The sequence below is a fragment of the Pelophylax lessonae genome (assembly GCF_965119305.1).
Source record: "Pelophylax lessonae genome assembly, chromosome: 11".
Lineage (NCBI taxonomy): Eukaryota > Metazoa > Chordata > Amphibia > Anura > Ranidae > Pelophylax > Pelophylax lessonae.
In genome coordinates, this window is record NC_138778.1 from 184,428,709 (window position 1) to 184,449,273 (window position 20,565).

The 20,565-nt window shown below is 41.0% G+C and overlaps 1 protein-coding gene across 1 annotated transcript; it reads right to left on the reverse strand.

Moving 5' to 3' along the window:
• Positions 1 to 4,046: 4,046 nt before the first annotated feature.
• Positions 4,047 to 20,488, reverse strand: LOC309567020 (uncharacterized protein). The gene is made up of 4 exons (XM_082272336.1): positions 19,236 to 20,488; positions 14,897 to 15,076; positions 10,327 to 10,456; positions 4,047 to 4,102 (listed from the first exon to the last, which is right to left on the reverse strand). Exons 1-4 carry the CDS (start codon positions 20,480 to 20,482, stop codon positions 4,055 to 4,057), a joined length of 1,605 nt encoding a protein of 534 aa, XP_082128462.1. The 5' UTR covers positions 20,483 to 20,488; the 3' UTR covers positions 4,047 to 4,054.
• Between the last annotated feature and the right edge of the window lie 77 nt (positions 20,489 to 20,565).

The window sequence follows — 20,565 nt, forward strand, 5'->3', positions numbered from 1 at the left end:
CAGGGCGTGGAGGCAGCCAACGTACAAAGATAAGTCTAAGCAACACCACAACAGAGGTAATAAATTATAGAAATAGAATTATAATTAATTATATAAATAATTATAATTAAATATATTTAAGAGGCACAGGATCAATCTGACAGGCCTTCATCACTCCATTTCCATCAGTTCTTAGTTTGTACTTATTAGGCACATTACTAACTTGCACCTTTACTTGATCAAGTCCCATTCACTGTATATCTTGATTTGCTATACTTCACTGGGAAATCACTGATAGTTAAATGGTTGGTATGCTGACCCAAAGACTTTCTAAGTCACTGGCCCAGAACACGTATGCATATTAGAATAGTCAGAAGATATCTGAAGTTCTTATCTGTATAATTGTTCCAGGTCAATGAGTCCACATGACAGCCAGGACTAAGGAAGCTTGAAGAACTTTAGAAGGACAGAGGAAAGGGCATAAAGGGTGTGTGTATGTATATATATATATATATATATATATATATATATATATATATATATATATAGAGAGAGAGAGAGAGAGAGAGATATGTACAGTATATCTCTCTCTCTCTCTATATATATATATATATATATATATATATAGTTGAACAAAAATATGAAAATGGTAAAAGAACTATATTGTTACCTATAATGATGTTGGACCACCTTTGGCATCCAACACAGTCTGAATTTTCCTGGGAATTAACTAATGGTGGATAATGGAATCTGATACCACTCTTCATGGAAAAATCATTTCTGTTCTCTCAGAGAAGTTGGAGGCAGGAAAATGAGCCTGAACCTTGTTCTCCAAACGTGACCATGGTGGTACTGTGATATAAAGGTCTGGCGACTGGGGCGCCCATGGAAGGTGCGAGACTTCATCTGTATGCTCATCAAACCACGATTTGGGAACACCAGTTGTGTGAATTGGACGATTATTGTCTATGTAAATGCTGCTGTCTTTGGGAAACAATGTCTGTACCTTGGGGTCAGCCACAATTTGTAGCAGCAGCAGAAGCTAACGTAATATAAGGAAAGAGGGGGTAGTCTGTTTTAAGGCGCTCCTTTCCCACATGGAATCATGGCGGTAGGAGTTTTAAGCCCCCCATTGATTCATTTCAATGGGGGGTTTTGTGATAGGTCAAAAAAGGTCAGCTGATTGGGAATGTTCTGGATGTTCTGGGGGGTTCTGTATGGTAGGTCATTTAAGGTCACCTGATCCCCCAGAACATTCCAGTAAATCTTAGGACCTCTATTTAGACAGGAGGCTGAGGTGGGTCTTTGCCATCCACCAGAAGGATTTGAAGAGCACCCCACTGACTTTGTTTACAATTTTAAATTATTTATTGATTAAAATAGTTTTGATTAATTTTTAATTGTTTATATTTGTGAAAACCAATAAAAAAAGGTTGCGTTCTAAGACCCCGTTGACACAGGGGCGACCCGACTTGCTGGGGCGACCTGTGAAGTGCACCGCGACCTCGGCGCGACATGCACGGACTTCATATAATTGAAGTCAATGCAGGTCGCCTCCAGGTCGCCCCAAAGTAGTACAGGACCCTTTTTCTAAGTCGGAGCGACTTGTGTCGCTCCTATTAGAACGGATCCTGTGCTAATCTATGGCAGGCGACCCACTGCGACTTGTCAGGCAACCAAGTCGCCTGACAAGTAGCACTAGTGTGAATGGGGACTAATCCAGTTTGGTGTGTCTAGTTTTATTTGTATGTTTGGAGTTTATGCCGCCTTCTGTCCCATGTTGCATCACTTCCGCTATCAACGTGAAACATGCCATCTCTTTCACACCTGCAAATCACGTAGTGTTTCCATATTTTTGTCCAACTCCTGTATATCTATATATAAAATATGTATCTCCAACAAAGTCACTGCACTCCAAGTGTGCTATTGCACCAGATTTAGTGCTCATATACACATGAACTGCTCTGAAGAGTGCTCCTTAAACTGGATACACACTATATATTTTTCTATAGATTTCGTCCTTTAGATTTACCAAAACCCTATAAAATACCGTATTTTCCGGCGTATAAGACGACTTTTTATAATAAAAAAGATACCCCAAAAATCGGGGGTTGTCTTATACGCCAGGTACTGTAGCTTCAGCTATTTACAGAATGTCCCTATTAAATATTTTAGCCCACTGGATGTGCCCTAATATGTACTGTAGCTTCTGCTACATACAGAACTTCTGTATTATTAATATTTTAGCCCGCTGGATGTGTATACAGTAAGCTTCGGCTACTTACAGAAATTCCCTGTGCTGTAATACTCTATGTACTGCGCTGAGCCAATCACGGCAAGCGGTGTATTCTATTAATGCATACAAAGCCTGCTCGGATTGGCAAAGGTTGTATAAGCCCACCTCTCTGACTCAGCCAATCCGAGCAGGCTTTGAAAGCATTAATAGAATACACCACTTGGTGTGATTGGCTTAGCGCGGTACATAGAGTATTACAGCACAGGGACGTTCTGTAAGTAGCGAAGCTTACTGTATACACATCCAGCGGGCTAAATTTTATTACCGGTAAGTCATAACCACTTTAAAACTATTTACGGTAAATCAAAACTGATGTTATGAAATGGTGTTGCCTCAGAAGAGGGGGTAGTCTTATACGTCGAGTATAGGGCAAAAACCTATGTTTTAACTGGAAAATTAGGGGGTCGTGTTATACGCCCAGTTGCCTTATACGCCGGAAAATACGGTAAGGTCAAACCTAAACACTTTCAATGTGTATGCAGTCAGGCAGGCCTTTGCACTACATAGTTAACCACTTGCCGACTGCCTAACGCCGATCTACGTCGGCAGTCAGCCCCTCACAGGCAAAGTGACGTAGGGCTACGTCACTAGCTTGTGAGGGTCTAGGGAGCGAGCGCGCGCCCCCGGAGGCGCGCTCCCGCTCCCGCTCCCGCGTGGTCACGGACCCCCCCGCGCGTGTGACCGGCGGACCCGATGTCCGCCGGTCACTCGGCGATCGGCGGGGGAGAGGGAGAATGTCAGGCAGCTTGTGTAAACAAGCCACCTGTCATTCTCCTTGCTGTTAGGATACTGATCACTCGGATCTAGTATGTAGATCCGTTGATCAGTGTCCATACAGCTCAAGCCCCAGCCAATCACAGTAGAAAGCACGCCCCTAGGGATACACACAGCCCCTCCCTCCCAAATAAAGTTAACCCCTTCACTACCAGTGTATTTTTACAGTAACAGTGCATATATATAGCACTGATTACTGTAGAAATGTCACTGGTAACCCCAAAAGTGTCAAAAATGTCAGTCAAGGGTCCGATCTGTCCGCCCCAATGTCGCAGTACCGCAAAAAAATCGCAGATCGCCGCCATTACACGTTAAAAAAAAAAACAACAAAAATGACAGAAATCTTTCCCTTTGTTAGTAAACGCGATAACTTTTGCGCAAACCAATCAAAATACGCTTTTTGCGATTTTTTTTACCAAACATAGGTAGCATAAAACAAATTGGCCGAAAAAGTAAAAAAATTTTGATTTTTAAATTTTTTTTTGGGGGAATTTCATATAAAAAAATGTGAAAAATATTGCTATTTTTGCAAAATTGACGCTCTTTTTTTGTTTATAGCGCGTGATCAAAAAATCGCACAGGTGATCAAATACCACCAAAAGAAAGCTCTGTTTGTGGGAAAAAAAGGACGCCAAATTCGTTTAGGTACAGCGTCGCACGACCGCGCAATTGTCCGTTAAATTCACGCAGTGCCGAATCGCAAAATACCCCCTGGTCGGAATGGGGGTAAAATCTTCCGGGGCTTAAGTGGTTAAAGGTAAATCTAAAGGAAATCAAACAACAAAAGTTGCATAGTGTGTATCCAGGTTTACTGCCTGTTTCAACCCCTAAAAGTCTTCTGCACGACCATAAGCATTGTATGCAGTTGCAAGGCATTTGCAGAAGGAAAAAAGAATGGTCTGGGATCAGAGAAATGAGGGATATCGGAGAGGGAATTATGAATATGTTTTATGAAGAAGAGAACCATTATAAGACTTTGTGCTTCTGGTATATCTGCAAAACCCCTTAAAGTCGTGTACGCTCACACTTCAGTGTACCACCTTCATATGTCACCTGCAATGATACAGAAAGAAATATTCATTTAATTTTTGACAGAGAATTGTTAACATAGTTTAGTATTTTCTTTTTGTGTCCCCAGTTCATTTCTCCAGGGAATGTAAGAACATTCACAGGTGAAAATATTGTTTTTTTTTTTTATTAGTGTAGAATTACAGTTATGTGGAAATGCCTGCCAGAAACATGACATTTATAACCCCAATTTAGCTGAGCACCCCCTTATTGACTACACCTAAGATTTATTAATACCACCACCTTACCTTTGGTACATCACTGATGAATAAGATATAAAGCACAAAACGTACTGCATTATGCTGCGGTGCCATACATTATGAATGGTGCCCCAACACACCTTACCAAAAACGCCTTTCAATGTCATTTGTGTTGTGATGTGCTACTTAAAATAAAAAAAAGAAAAAGAGCATTGCCTAACAAATATCTACAATACTGATTAGCTCTCTTTCACATTCCACTTCTTTGTTTCAGGAAATGCCCTCTTGGACGGCCCCTCTGACCCTACTTTTTTACCCCCCCCCCCCCCATTATTTATTTTTTATTTTTTGTGCCTAGTCAGATCAAATGTCAGATCAAAATCACATCAATTAAGATGTGGATCCGACTTGGAGGCGACTTCCATTAAAGTCTATGGGCAGGATAGAAGGTAGTTGGATAGAAGTCCCCTTGAAGTAGTACGGGAACCTTTTTAAAAGTCAGAGTGACTTCAGTAGTGCTAAGTAAGACAGCTCTTATTGACTAAAATGCAGAGATGTATAGTAACGAAGTAGAACTACTTAAGTACTGTACTTAAGTACCGAAATGCGGTATCTGTACTTTCCTAGAGTAGAATTTTTTTCTCCTACTTCTACTTTTACTTCACTACATTTATTCGATGATTTCGATACTTCTACTCAAGTATTTTTTTTTTTTGTGCTGCATAGTTACTCGTTACTTTTAAAAAAATTACCACTGCCAGAACAGTAGATGGCAGGTTGCATAAAGCTCAAAAAAATGTGTATAATGTCATTTGTAAATCAGCGCATACGAAAATAAAGGCTGTGTATAATAAAAGCTGCTATACCAAATCTTTCCAATAAAAAGAAAATATGAAACAAACAAATAAATGGTGCTACAGCGCTTAAAGTGCATCAAGAAACTACTAACAAACACAGGTTAATCATTTGAATAAATCATTTGAAATAATAAAAACAATATGATGTTCATACTTTTGACTTCTTTCTTTAATAACTACATAACACAGTACTTGTACTTCTACTTTCAGTACTTGAGTAGAATTTTTTTTTCAAAACTACTGGTACTTTTTACTTTTAGTACTTAAGTAGCAAATTTTTTGAAAAAACTACTTGCAATACTTAAGTAAAAAAAATGTTGAATACTTTAGTACTTCTACTTAAGTAACTTTTTCTGCGAGCACTTCCACTTCTACTCAAGTAATTTTTTGATCGAGCACTTGTACTTTTACTCAAGTAGAAATTTCGAGTACTTTATACAAGTCTGCTAAAATGGGATTTCATGTGTCATGTGACTTGGGGGTCTCACAAGTCGGATCCCGAGTCACGGCAGTGTGAACTGAGCCTCACTTTCTATGTTTTCTTTCCTTGCCCTTCATCAATCCCCCCACCTATAAAACTGCTGAAAACTTTGGTGATCTTATTGGTTTACAATTGCTCTCTGTAAGAGGTTGTAATACATGCCAATTAATGTTTATTAGCTTGATTACGACTATATGCATCAATCTTGTTTGTTTTGTCATAATGTCAAAAATGTATGTAAACCGTTAAATAAAAAATAAATAAAAAAAAGTGCAAGTGTGTTACTAGCTATTGGTGTGTGCTGGCAGCCCATTTAAAATCAAGGTTAAAGCACGAGACAACACACCACAAATGTGTAAATTAGGTTTCAATTTGACACTAAAGCCCTGTACAAGCATATGGTTCTGTAGAACATGGCCTAACCCTGACCTCTAGTGGTTGTGGCAGAAGATGCAGAGAATGCTACACTTGGTAGTGTTTGTCATAACCTAAATGAGAAAATAAAAGTTATCTAACTGCATGTCTTCTGTGTTTCTGATTAAAGCTGAAGATCAGTGATTCTTTTTTTTTTTTTTTTTTCATCAGCACCAGGGACGGTACTTACATGAATGAAGAGTGTCCCATGTGTTAGGGTTGCCACCCCATCCCTTTAAAGAGGTTGTAAACCTGATTTATTAATTTTTTTTCACCCTGAAAGAGAAACACATAATGAGCTAGTATGCATCGCATACTAGCTCATTATGAAATACTTACCTTAGAACGAGCCCCCGCCGTGCCGCCCGCTTACTTCTGACGGGCGACATGTTCAGTCGCCCATCTTCCGGGATTGCGGCATCCGGCCATCTGATTGGCCAGAGCCGTGGTGACATCACTCCCACGCACGCACGCGGGAGCCGACGGTCACGGCACGGGGCTCTGAAGGAAAGGCACCAGCGGCCGTTCCTTCAGAGCGCATGCGCCAGTGACGTCACTGGCTGCATGTAAGGTAAATATCTCCTAAACGGTACATGTTTAGGAGATATTTACAGTACCTATAGGTAAGCCTTATCATAGGTTTACCTATAGATACAACTTGCAGAGGAGGGTCCAGGACACATATGAATTACACAGGTTCTGTGGCTGATTAAGGTGGTAATTAAACTCACTTGGTGCCTTATGTGCATTATATCAGCCTCAGAACCTGTGTAATTCATATGTGTCCTGGATTAAAGGGATGAAGTGGCAACCCTACCCAGGATACCCCCACAGCAGTGATCTTTCGGTGCTGCGGGGTTCATATGAGCAGTTACACCTGTCACAGAAACTCCTCAAAAGTGCCAATTATGCCAACCCTTTCCACTCCCTGCTCCATTCATAGAAGCCATACTATCGGTTCCTGCAATTAAAAGTGCACTAATGAATGGAGGATGGGCAGATAAAAGTCCACCTCCTCTGTTCATAGAGCACCTTTCATTGTGGGAAGTGATAGTCTGGCTTCTATGAATGGAGCAGGTTGCAAGAAAGGGGTAGAATAGTCGACATTTTGAAGTCACTCATATTAACCCCCGCAGCACTGGAAGATGACCTCTGTGAGGGTATCCGGGGGCAGAGGAATGAAGATCTCAAGGAACACAGTAGCCACCAAAACACAAGACTCTCTACATTCATGTAAGTACCATTCCTGGGGCCGATGGGAAAAAAAAATCACCAAACTTTCTCTTTAAGGCTATCTTGTATTCTAACATATACAGGAATATGCAGTATGTTAACGTGTATGTCTAGCCAATTTTTTTCCTAATGTTAGAGAGTGGAGTGATGTGTATTGGGAATTTGTGTGACTTCGGGTTGGGTTGCCATCATCCCTACATCTTACAGCAAAAAATTGAATACTCAAAAAAAATGGAATTTTGAAGGCAAATAAACATCTCATTAAGATTAAAATGGGGACTCCGGGGATCACACAGCGGGCACCATCTGATGGGCCCCCCTCAAGAGGCCTGTATAGTAGGCCTCCAGTTTTTGAAGGTCAGATTACACAACTATGCTGAATGTCAAAGAGGAAGTAAACCCCCTCTTTTTACTTGTTCCTACAGCATAGTTAGTTGTCAACATTTGAAAAAAATTTCCGGGGACACTTTGCAGCACAACTATCCATTACTTACCACACCCACTTCCCTTAAGCTCTGCCTACTCCACATAAATAATCTCCACCTACTTATCAGATTATAGGGTCTACTCAATAGAGAATTACAGGAAATTGAAAAGGGAATTTTAATCTTGAGGCCAAAGTAGCAGAGTTGGAATAATTCTCCCATTCAGCTGCACTACTTCTGCCTAAAGTTTAAAATTCTCATCACAATTCCCCGCAATTCTAAAGTGTGAAATGTGCTCAGGTGTGACCATAGATAAAATGTAATATGGAAATATAAATAAAGTGCAAGGTGTAAATAAGTACATTAAGTAAGTGCAAAAGTGTAAATAAGTACATTGCCGGAACAATGTAAATTACCCGGGACAGGCTCCTATTTCCCGGGACTGTCCCAGCAAAAACGGGACAGTTGGCAAGTATGCTACAGGTAAGCCTATAATAAGGCTTACCTATAGGTACTGTGAATATCTTCTAAACTTGTACCATTTAGGAGATATTTAGAGTGCATGCAGCCGATGACGTCATCGGCGCATTCACTCCTGAAGGTCCGGCTTTCTGTGTCGGACCCTCAAAGCCTGTGTCGCAAACAGGCGCAGGACCCGGTAATAACACCCGGGAAGATGTCAGCCGTCTCTGCGGTGTGTGGGCACCGCTGAGACAGCTTCTTTCTAAGGTAAGTATTTCATAATGAGCAAACTAGCTCATTATGCCTTTGTCTTACAAGGTTTTTTTTTTTTTCCAGGTTTACAACCGCTTTAACAACAGACCTATTAACAGGAAGATGACCTAGCAGATATACTGCTTGATCTTATGTAAGTAACCCTGGTTGTCTTTTTCCTTTTTTTTCTTTTTGCAGTGCTTTGATTGGTTATTTTTGTAGATTTTTTGAGGTGTCATGGGCAGTTTTATGTCCCCTCAATTTTTTTTTATTTAAATTATTTATGCATCCTTTTTTTTTTTTTTTTTTTTATCATGGCAGCGTTTGATAAATGTCTTGGTGATCCTTGCATATCCAAGTGGTGGCCCTGATGGAGGAGTCTATCTTGGCCTGATCACGTGGGGACACTCCTGCTATAGACGAAATTATAAAATAGGACCATGTGAGTGCCATATGAATGTAATGATTTGAACTTTATATAAACGTTTTTCAAAGAATTGGATGATGAATATTTTTGTTTATATTCCAGAATGGTATCATATCCCTGAAGAAGATAATTTGCACAATAATTACGAAACGCGTTAGTTTTCTAGCTGCATGGTCCAGCAATCAAATGCTTAGGTTGTAGGTCCATAATCAGCTGAAGAGGATTCCATTGGATTTGTATTTTGATATAACTCGTATATGTGGTGCTGTGTATTGAAAGAATCCACACGTGTTTCTAATATGTTATGTAGCTTACATGTGAAAATGCTGTAGCTTCTATTTTAATTGTAGAAAAGTAAATACGGGTATTTTAATCTTGGTAGGATCTTAGGTTGCCTTAACAATCCCATTTGATGAGTAGTACATTTTATGTCCAGTGAGTGGTGTGATTAGAACACTTTTTATGGTTTTCACTGTTGTCTATGTGTGTGGGGAGCATGAGCCCTCTATTTATCTGGATGTTTATGGTCACCAACAAAATGTGTGGGAAATCCAAAAACAGTTGTCACCAGAACAGGAACAGGGTGGAACATTTCTAGTGGCAATACTTGTTCTCAGGGCCGCTGATAGGGGGGGACCACCAGCCCTCTTGTAGGGGGGCCCCGAGCACACAGGGGGGCCCACACAGAGAGGGGGATTAGAGATGGACAACAAATACAGAAATCTTGCTCCAGCACCTGAATCTGATCTCTGTCCCTCTCCCTGCTATCAGCTTTTATCTGTTGAGAAAGAGACAGTCGTCCCTCACTAATCCCCCTCCCTTGTGATGGGCCCCCCTCCCAGCACTTATCTCTGCTCAGGAGTTTATTTGTAACTTTGTTTCTCTCTCTCTGTCTCTCTGATCACTGAGCTCCAACTGCCCAGCCTGTATATTTTTCTCATCTCATCTTTTTTATTTAACATAGTTTTTTTTTAGATTTAGCAGGAATTATGCGAGTTATGTTATATTTGTGTCTGATAATAGTGACTTTGTTGTAATTTTAGCTAAATATATCTTTAATATTTTCTTGGGGGGGCCCTGCCAGGTAGTCTGTACGGGCCCCGTGATTTCTAACAGCAGCCCTGCTTGTTCTGGTGGGAAGTGAGAATGAGGGGGAGATTTCCTCATACTTCCTGCTGCAATTCCAAGACAGTAAATTAAGGGAAATTTACCCAAAGGGAAACAGGCAGCAAAACAGGGATGTTTGGGATGTAAACCTTCCTAACTCTATCCAAAACTATATAAAAATGTTTTGGCTATACATACACTATAAATCCCTATGAAACTAAATGTACAATCCACTGGAGAATTCCAAAAGCCATGTCATGTAAAGGTCATTAATGGCATGTGGCTAGCTGTTTGGTTGGAGCTGCCCATCAAATGAAGTGGCCCTTGGTTAAGGCCTGATCATCTCCTTACCTCTTTATTGTGATTAAATGAAGACTGATCTGGAGAACTATATTCTGAGCATGCAGTGAACTCTGACGCCACTGAATGAGAAAAAGAGGAAGATCTTGAGGACGGCATCAAAGTGGAAATCCATAGTCTGCTGGGAAGACAACAATTGAAATACATTTGGTGTTATCCTTGTGTACAGTATGCTGTGGTACAGATATAGTACATGTTGCAGTTAGAACAATGGCTTAGTGGTTTGCTCAGGATTCTCTAGTTTTATCTCACTCTCTGGCTTTTGTCTAAATTGGCCCCAATATGTATGTGCGTGTATGTAGGCATGTGAGATTGTAACATTAGATTGTAAAGTCCTTGTGGCATGGACTGATTTGAACATAGAGCATGTACTGTGCTGTGTAAACTGTTGGCACTATAAAAATCCTGTAATAAATAAATGCTGCCCTATACACTGCATGCAAAGTAAAGCCCCGTACACACGGGCTGAATGTTGGGTGACATCAACTGGTTCAATAAAAACCAGCCGTCATTCGGCCGTGTGTAAGGCAGCCGGTCCAACACAAGCTGACTGTTTGGTTGACTTCTGTTGGGCAAGCATGCTGGAACACCAGCAGCCAACCGGCTACCAATCAGCACTCTTAGCCAATGGATGAGAGCGCTGACCAGAGTGTTCTGCTGGGGGGGGGGGAAGGGGGAAGGGGGGGCACCCGCCCTGTCACAATACAAAAGGAGGGGGCACCCGCCCTGTCAGAATACAAAAAAAAACAGCAGGGGAGATCGCTGTACTAACGTTGGATTGTTAGTACAGCGGCTCTGACCTAAGCTGTCAGTTTTTGTGGTGTGTACTAGGCTTAAGGAAGTTACTGAAATGATTATGTTAATGTCTAAGAAGCTAAAACAGATATTGATTTGCAATAAAAGCAGGACTAAATCTGCCTGGGTCCCAGAAGCAGCTGCTATAATGTACAAGTCTGCTTTCCTGCAGTGATGCAAGGTGAAGGTCCGCACTCCCCCTCAGTGGTCTGTCACCACTGCTGCCATCGTCTTCTTGGTCAGGTGTCTTCTTTACTTGATCATTGTGCATCCACTGATGATGTAAATTATCTTTGTCTTACAGATGTCAGAATTGTAAGCTGCAATATGCATGTGCCTGCAGTATACAGTTTGAAAAAAATTGCTTGCACAACCTTACCTAATTTTTTTAAATTTTGAATTTAGTTATACTTTTAAAATGGTACTAAACCCATAACAGTAAAATCAGTCTGTATATGCAGTAACCTAAGGGGTTAATCCTCTGCACTGTGTAAAAAGGCTGCTTGATCCTGTCTTCTCTGATCCTCTCCTCCTTCCACTGTTCCCAATATATTTCCTGATAATACAGAGCCAGGGGACAGCCTGCACATGCTCAGTTTGGTGTGTATGGCTAGACATTTTTTTTTTCTTGGGAGGGGGCATGTGATCAGCACAGGGCCAATCAGCACTGTCCAAACATTGAGGCAGGGGTCATACAGCCTCATAGGACAGTCAGTGCAGAATGAAAACTCCTCCTACAAGCTTTAACCAGACACTGATAGAAGTCACAAGACTGCTATATACTGCTGATGAGAAAAGGTATTTAGCAGTTTATATTTACTGAAATTATTATTATTATTATTATAATACAGGATTTATATAGTGCCTACAGTGTGCACAGTGCTTAACAAAAGGAAGGCACACATTACAATTTGGTACAGGAGGAATCAGTGGGCCTTGCTTATTAGAGCTTACACTCAATCAATTGATACAAAAGGTAATAACTGTGGGGGATGAGCTGATGGAGAAAGTGAAACAGTGTATTAGTTAGAAGCCAGATAGGCTTCTTTAACCACTTCCCGACCACCCCCCGCAGGGTAGCTTTCCTGCACAAACCGACGTAGGTCTACGTCGGTCGCGTGCGGGAAGCTAGGGGGCTTCGAGGAGCGAGGAAGCCGATGCACGGGTGAGGTGGCTCCGATTGCCGCCTGACACCCGTGATCGCTCCACTATATATAGGATCTAATGTCTCTATGGTCATTTTACAAACCACGCCCCCCCCCCCCCCACAGTTAGAATCACTCCCCTAGGCTTACATTTAACCCCTTGATCATCCACAGGGTTAACCCCTTTCCTGCCAGTGTCATTATTACAGTAACAGTGCATATTTTTAGCACTGATTACTGTAGTAATGTCACTGGTACCCCCAAAAGTGTCAAAAATGTCAGTCAGGGGTCTGATCTGTCCGCCCCAATGTCGCAGTCCCGCTAAAAATCGCAGATCGCCGCCATTACTAGTAAAAAAAGAATACAATAAAAATGACATAAATCTTTCCCGTAGTTAGTAGAGGCGATAACTTTTGCGCAAACCAATCTAAATACACTTACTTTTTTTTTTTTTACCAAAAATATGTAGCAGAAAACAAATTAGCCTAAAATGTTAAAACATTTTGATTTTTTAATATTTTTTTTGAGAATGTTATATAGCAGAATGTGAAAAATATTGTTATTTTTTTTTTTTTTTTTTGCAAAATTGTCGCTGTTATTTTGTTTATAGCGCAAAAAATAAAAATCGCACAGGTGATCAAATACCACCAAAAGAAAGCTCTATTTGTGGGAAAAAAAGGACATCAACTTTATTTGGGTACAGCATTGCATGACTGTGCAATTGTTTGTTAAATAACGCAGTGCCGAATCGCAAAATAGGGCCTGGTCATTAAGGGGGCAAATCCTTCCGGTCTCAAAGTGGTTAAAGAGAAGGGTTTTCAGGGATCATCTAAAGATGGATAGATTAGGAGACAGTCAGGTGGAATGGGGTAGGGAGTACCAATGGGAGAAGCTTTGGAGAAATCCTGGAGGTGAGCATCGGAGGAGGTGACAAAGGTGCTAGAGAGCAGGAGGTCTTGGGAGGACTTAAGAGAGCGGCTTGGTTGCTATTTGGAGATCAGGTCAGTGATTTAGCTGGGGGCAGAGTTGTGGATGGCATTGTAAATGATTGTTAGTACTTTGAATTTTATTTGTTGGGTGAGTGGAAGCCAGTGAAGGGATTGGCAGAGAGGGGTGGAGGACACTGAACGGTTGGTAAGGTGGATGAGTCTTGCAGCAGCATTCATTATGGCCTGAAAGGGGGATAATCTATGTAAAGGTAGTCTCATTCGGAAGGAGTTGCAGTAGTTGAAGCGAGAGATAATTGGGAAGTAAATTAGAAGCTTGGTGGTGTCATTGGTTAAAAAGGGGCGTATTCTAGAGATGTTGCGGATAAATACATTTCCATGTTCTGTGTACTGTGGGAGACCAGATATAGTGAATGCAGAGTCCTGGGTTTAGTAACACTTTAACCACTTTACCACCGGAGGATTTTGCTGTCTTACGTCTGGGCCACTTTTTGCGATTCGGCGCTGTGCGAATTTAACGGACAATTGCGCGGTCGTGCGACGCTGTACCCAAACAAAATTTACGTCCTTTTTTCCCACAAACAGAGCTTTCTTTTGGTGGTATTTGATCACCTGTGCGATTTTTACTTTTTGCGCTATAACCAAAAAAATAACGTTTATTTTGAAAAAATAACAATATTTTTAACATTTTTTTTATATGAAATTCCCCCCAAAAATATGTAAAAATCAAAGTTTTTTTAAAATTTTTGGCCAATTTGTTTTCTGCTACCTATGTTTGGTAAAAAAAATCACAATAAGTGTATTTTGATTGGTTTGCGCAAAAGTTATTGCGTTTACTAACTAAGGGAAAGATTTTTGTCATTTTTGGTGGGGTTTTTTTTAAGGAGTAATGGCGGCGATCTGTGATTTTTTTTGCGGGACTGCGACATTGCGGCGGACAGGTTGGACCCTTGACTGACATTTTTGACACTTTTGGGGGTACCAGTGACATTACTGCAGTAATCAGTGCTATAAATATGCACTGTTACTGTAAAAATGACACTGGCAGGGACGGGGTTAACTTTATTGGAGAAGGAGGGGTTAAGTGTGTCCCTAGGGGCGTGCTTCTAACTGTGATTGGATGTGGCTGTGTGTGTAACAGCAGAGATCTACGGTCCTACATAGCAGGACTGTATGATCTGTGCTGTTACACAGGGAAGAATGACAGGAGGCTTTGTTTACATTAGCCGCCTGCCTTTCTCCCGGTGTAACCAACGATCGCAAGTGATGTCCGCTGGTTACTCGTGTGGGGGGGTCTGTGAGCGAGCGGGAGCGCTCCTCTGGCGGCGCACGCTCGCTCCCTAGAGCCTCACAGGCTAGCGATGTAGTACTACGTCACTTTGCCTGTAAGGGGCTGACTGCCGACGTAAATCCACGTTAGGTAGTCGGCAAGTGGTTAAGATTGTAAATACACTTACAATATGTGTAGTATAACTGACCCAACCCCAGGCTTATTTTCTTTGTTAGCAGATTTGAGGTCTGAGTCCAAGCTTGATTATATATACCAAATAGATATAGGATTTTATATTTAGACTTTAGAAAGACCCGAAAACTATTTAACTTAAGCAAATCTACATTGGGACAGAGTCCTCAATAGAAATCCCTCAGTGTGTTGCTCATAGTCCAGCTACTAACCTGGTCCTCACAGATTTAGACACCGCCTTGATATCCATTCTCCGGATCAAGAGAGAGATTGATCCCAGGAACACTGACACGAAGATGCAGCAGCTGCCAATCACACATATTAGTTGGAGTGGTGTCAGGGATAACCGGCAGCACTCGCCTCTGTAACACAAGTTGTTTGTCTGGTGACACCTGCAGAAAAGAAACACAACCGTAGTATTGGTGTCAAACAACAAAAACATAAGCGCTCTATAGGCTGAGAAGAGGAGGGCATATGCAGGAGTACATTCTGGTTAAAATGTCCATAAAGTTCAAGCATGGGCTGATTGCTGGACAATGGAGAAATACTGGCTGTAGAAGGCTGATGAGAGCTAGAAGGATCTCTGTGGAAATATACAACAAAAGAGAAAGGAGAGCAGCGCCATCTAAGTGCAGTATACAAGATGCGTATAATAACAACAGACAAATGCGAACTCACAGGATGGGCATGATAAACCAGCATGTAAAGGGTTCATCCACTCCAGTGGGAGGATGAGCAGCGGGATCCGGGGAAAATTGGCTGGTTCTGGCTGTGCTGGTGGTTCCCAGCACTTCCGGGTACGCAGTGTCCCTCAGAGAAGAGCCGCTAACTTCACTCCTGGGTAGAAGGTGGAGAGGGAGGTGTGCTCTTTTGAAGCTTGCCTCAGGAAGAAGCACACATGCTTCGAACGCGCACACCTCCTGCTCCAACTTCTACATGGAAGTGAAGTTAGCAGCTCTTCTCTGAGGGACACCGCGTACCCGGAAGTGCTGGGAGCCACCAGCACAGCCAGTACCAGCGAAGATTCCCTGGATCCCCGCTGCTCATCCTCCCACTGGAGTGGATGAACCCTTAACATGCCGGTTTATCATGCCCATCCTGTGAGTTTGCATTTGTCTGTTGTTGTTACATGCATTTTTTATACTGCACTTGGATGGCGCTGCTCTCCTTTCTCTTTTGTAGTATTGGTGTCATATACTAGGCAGAAGGAAATGTCTGAAGCATCATTGCCATTTTATCTTTGTAAATCTTCTTCCATTGATTGCGGCACTGCTACTGAATGTATGCATGTTGGAGGAATTTCTGTTAAAGTGGAACTTTACATAAAATATAAAGGAAAAATAGGCTTGCTCTTTGTTGCAGAAGAGACATACCCATATCTTATCTGCAATAAAGGATTCTTACCTGCCTGTTCCCAATTGCCTAACAATGCACAGCAACTCTCTACTTTCATTAGGAAAAAAAAAATTTAACACTGTTATACCAGTATCTGTGTAATGTATTTTTTTTTTTTTTTTTAAACTCTCTATTTTGTTTTTTGTTTTTTCAATAAGTTCAAATACTTTCCTAAAGTTAGATTTTTGTTCCTGGTAATCATGGCAGCAGAAGGGGTGTTCTGCACACTTTTCCAAGGAAACATTTTCTGCTCGTTTTATTGGCACACTGATCATGTAATTATAGACTCTTCCATTTAAAGTGGATGTAAACCCCATTCATGAAATTTGACCTGGGCACATATATCTGTAGTGTTTACTTATCTGTCTCCAAAGCCCTAAGTCCTGTGTCTTTCTGCTACTTGTTCCTCTGTTATCAGCATGATAACTTATGACAAGTTGTTCAACACAGGAGATAAAAGCAGCTGGAAATTTGTGTTGGTTGGGTGCATAGACAGATAGATTAGCAGAGAGCTGGTCTATTCACAGCACAGCTCTGCATGTTTCTTCCTTCCTCTGCCTATGTGGAGGGGGGATTGTGCCTTTCCTCCAATTAGCTGTCACACAGTGTATGCCAAGACTCCACACCCAGTGCTGAAACAGGAAGAAAAAATGCTAACACTATGTTCACTTTCTAAACAGTATGTAAAGCTGAAGACAGCAGATATACAAGTAAAACTTATGTAGGGAGATTTGTTTAATGTCTGTGTATCATCCACTTTAACACTCAGGAGGCTCAATTCACAAAGCTTTAACACAAGGGTAAGGATCTTTGATATAGCCATGTAACTGTTATTTTCAAGTTTCATTGGCCTCAGCTGAAAATACCACATTTTTGGAAAAAGAAATACCCGTATTCTGGTTTGTAAGTGTAGAAAGTAGGAAATTATTTGAAAGTCAGTTTTAATAAAACAACAGCAGCTAAACTTTGAAAGGAAGTGTTCTACGGTCGTTGCAATCAATAGGCAATCAATCATAAACTGACAAGAAGAAGATTAGCTAGACTTTCTCTTTATTGTTAAAGTGGTTGTAAACCTCTCTTTTCGTTTTGGATATAGTGGAGAGGGATTAGAACACCTGTCAGTTTATAAATTACTAGGAACCAAGGACCTGCTAAGGGAACTTGGTCTTAGAGGGCTATCGGGGGACTTTTAACGGTATCGTAATTCAAATATATCACAACATCATGTTTTTTGTTTTAAATATGTCTATAAACACTTTATTAAATTTTACATCTAAAACATTGTAGATATACAAACACTATCTTTAAAAGAAAGACTGGCAATACAGATAACAATATATATTTAATCTGCTGATTTGTTAATGCATTCTACTGGGTGGGCCACTAGGGCTCCCCCCTGCATCCATGCCCGACATGTTTCGCTGTTTGCTTCTTCAGGGGCAGATATGAGTAGGTATAATCCTCTGTTATCTATAATATATCACAAAACATGGTATTAATTACTTGTACATACATTTACCGATTATCTCCAGTAAAAGCCCCCATGCTGGTAGTGCCTCACCCACGCCCCATCTAGATCCGACTGATGATAATAGCCAAACCAAAGAGCATGCAAGGCAAAGGGGTGCTCCCCCGGACGAGTGTGGGGGTAATATATACATAAATATTTAGACCCAGATTGGCAATATTTGGGATTTGGTTATGTAAGCCAGACTTTGTTATAAACCTATATTTGGATCACAATAGTCCAGCAGTTGATAATGGTGTTTTTTCCTTATCCAATCTAGGGTCGGAGGGCCTTCAATCTTACTAAGTCACTCTGTCCTCTATATGCACCATGAATTATATATACTATATTTATGTATATATTACCCCTGCCCTCGTCCGGGGGAGCACCCCTTTGCCTTGCATGCTCTTTGGTTGGGCTATTATCATCTGTCGGATCTAGATGGGGCGTGGGTGAGGCACTACCAGCATGGGGGCTTTCACTGGAGATAATCAGTAAATGTATGTACAAGTTATTAATACCATGTTTTGTGATATATTTTAGATAACAGAGGATTATATCTACTCATATTTGCCCCTGAAGAAGCGAACAGCGAAACATGTTGGGCATGGATGCAAGGGGGAGCCCTAGTGGCCCACCCAGTAGAATGCATTAACAAATTATCAGATTAAATATATATTATTATCTGTATTGCCAGTCTTTCTTTTAAAGATATTGTTTGTATAGCTACAATGTTTTAGATGTAAAATTTAATAAAGTGTTTATAGACATATTTAAAAAAAAAAAAAAAAACGAGATGTTGTGATATATTTGAATTACGATACCGTTAAAAGTCCCCCGATAGCCCTCTAAGACCAAGTTCCCGGTCCTTGGTTCCTAGTGATTTGCAAATGTAATTGGGATGTAGGTACCATAGTACCTTAACAGTACCATACACAATCCTTTTATGAGACCTGTCAGTTTATATTGCTTTCTGTTTTCCCCTTACATTCCCATCTCGAAGACTCGATTCACACCAGCGCGACTTGTCAGGCGACTTGTTAGCCTGACAAGTCGCGGTCCCTCGTGGTCCATTGACTGCTACAGGACCCGTTCTAATAGGAGCGACACAAGTCGCTCCGACTTAGAAAAAGGGTCCTGTACTACTTTGGGGCGACCTCGGAGCGACTTGCATAGACATTCATTATATGAAGTCCGTGCAAGTCGCGCCGAAGTCGCGGTGCACTGGACTTCACAAGTCGCCCCTGAAGTAGTACAGAGTTGTGTCGCCATAGTGTGAACCGACTCTAATTGTCTTGTTTACTATTATCATTGAAAGGGAAAGTAAGAAAAAAAAATCCTACATTTTGCGTTATACCCATAAAAGTAATAGATTGGAAACCTTCCAATGGGGACACTTTTTCTGGTGATCTGAGGGTCCCCAAGGGATTCCCCTAATTTGCAGGGATTTCCCCTCACTTCCTGTTTTGGCTATGGGACAGGAAGTGAAGGGTAATCTCCCCAATGGGAAACATATGGCAAAAAATCATCTGACAGGGACTATAACCCTCCCTTACTGCATCCAAAATGGAAACAAAGTTTTGCCCATCGTTCTATTTTATTGATTAATTTTTGATTAAAATGAATGAATATGTATTTAAAGTTCTTACCTGCACATTGCTCCCAAATTTTCCACGATCACGCACTGTCCACTATTTTCACAGTAGAAATCCCCCATATCGCACATGCTTTTGCACCCGCCAGGGTAGTACTTGTATCCTGGCTTGCAATATGTTGTTTCAGAACCATAGTTCATTATCATCTCCAGGGGGCTGAAGACACTATCATGTATCTCTGTACTGACATCAGTCACCGTGTTTGTGACATTGCCATCTTCATGGCCTGTAGGATAGGGGAGAGTACTTTCTGTTGATTGCACATGAGTTGGTTCCGTTACCTGTAGAGTTCCATTCTTATGAACAAGCTCTACCTCTACTTCAGAATCTCCACTACTCTCTACTTGTAAAGCAGAGTTATTAGGAAGTAATATTTTTATCTGGTCATCACCTATGCCACTTCCAATGTCTCTAGGTTGTAATTCCAGGTTTGTTTTTGTCCAAGGGTCCAAGGAGAAGGCTGTAGTTAAAGGTAGAGCTTCTGTGGGTTCCAAAACTCTTTTGTCCCAGCTCAGTGTTATTGGTCTGTTAGTTGTCTTTTCCAATGTGTCATCATCTCCTCTGATTTTATTCATATAAGGAGTCACTTTATTGGACATTATTTCATTCTGGGTACTAGAAGGTGGAATCACTGGTAGGTCTGTAGTAGCTTTGAAGGAAGATTCTGTGCTTTCTAAGTCATTGTTTGATTTATAGAGTTCCTTGGACATTACACTTTCTTGCTGTGATACCATCTCAGGACTGGTGGTAGTTGCGTGAGTCAAAAAGACAGACTCTTTTAATCCATCGAATGTAGTTGTGACCACTGCGGAGAATGCTTCATTTTCTTTAGACTGCCTATTTGTATTAGTGTCTGCAGGAATATGCAGTCCTCTAAGTTCGTTCTTTATAGTACTTATAGTTTCTTCTGTAGAAAACATTTCTCCGTCAGCACTATAAATAAGTTCTTGGTGTTTGTCTCCATTTGGAGACACCGGAATCAATAAACCAGTTCTTTCTACGACTTTACTGGAAGAGTTGGCTCTTCTGTCAAGTACCTTCCTTTTTCTAACTTGTTCCTTCTTTCTTCTAAGCCTTGGAAATAATTCCATATTTTTAGATCTTGGTGTCTTGCGTTTGACCTCGCTATACATCTCATCTTCCTTTGCTTTCATCATTACTTTTGGCTTTCTGTGTTTCGGACTGGAGAGGTGCTTGTTAGGTCTTTTTGATCTTCTGACCTTTCTGAAATGCCTTGTCATAAATTTCTTGTTGTTACTCTTCATTGAAGGAGCACTTTTCTTTCTGGTGACATTGTTTAATTTTTTATTGCCTATGATCATTT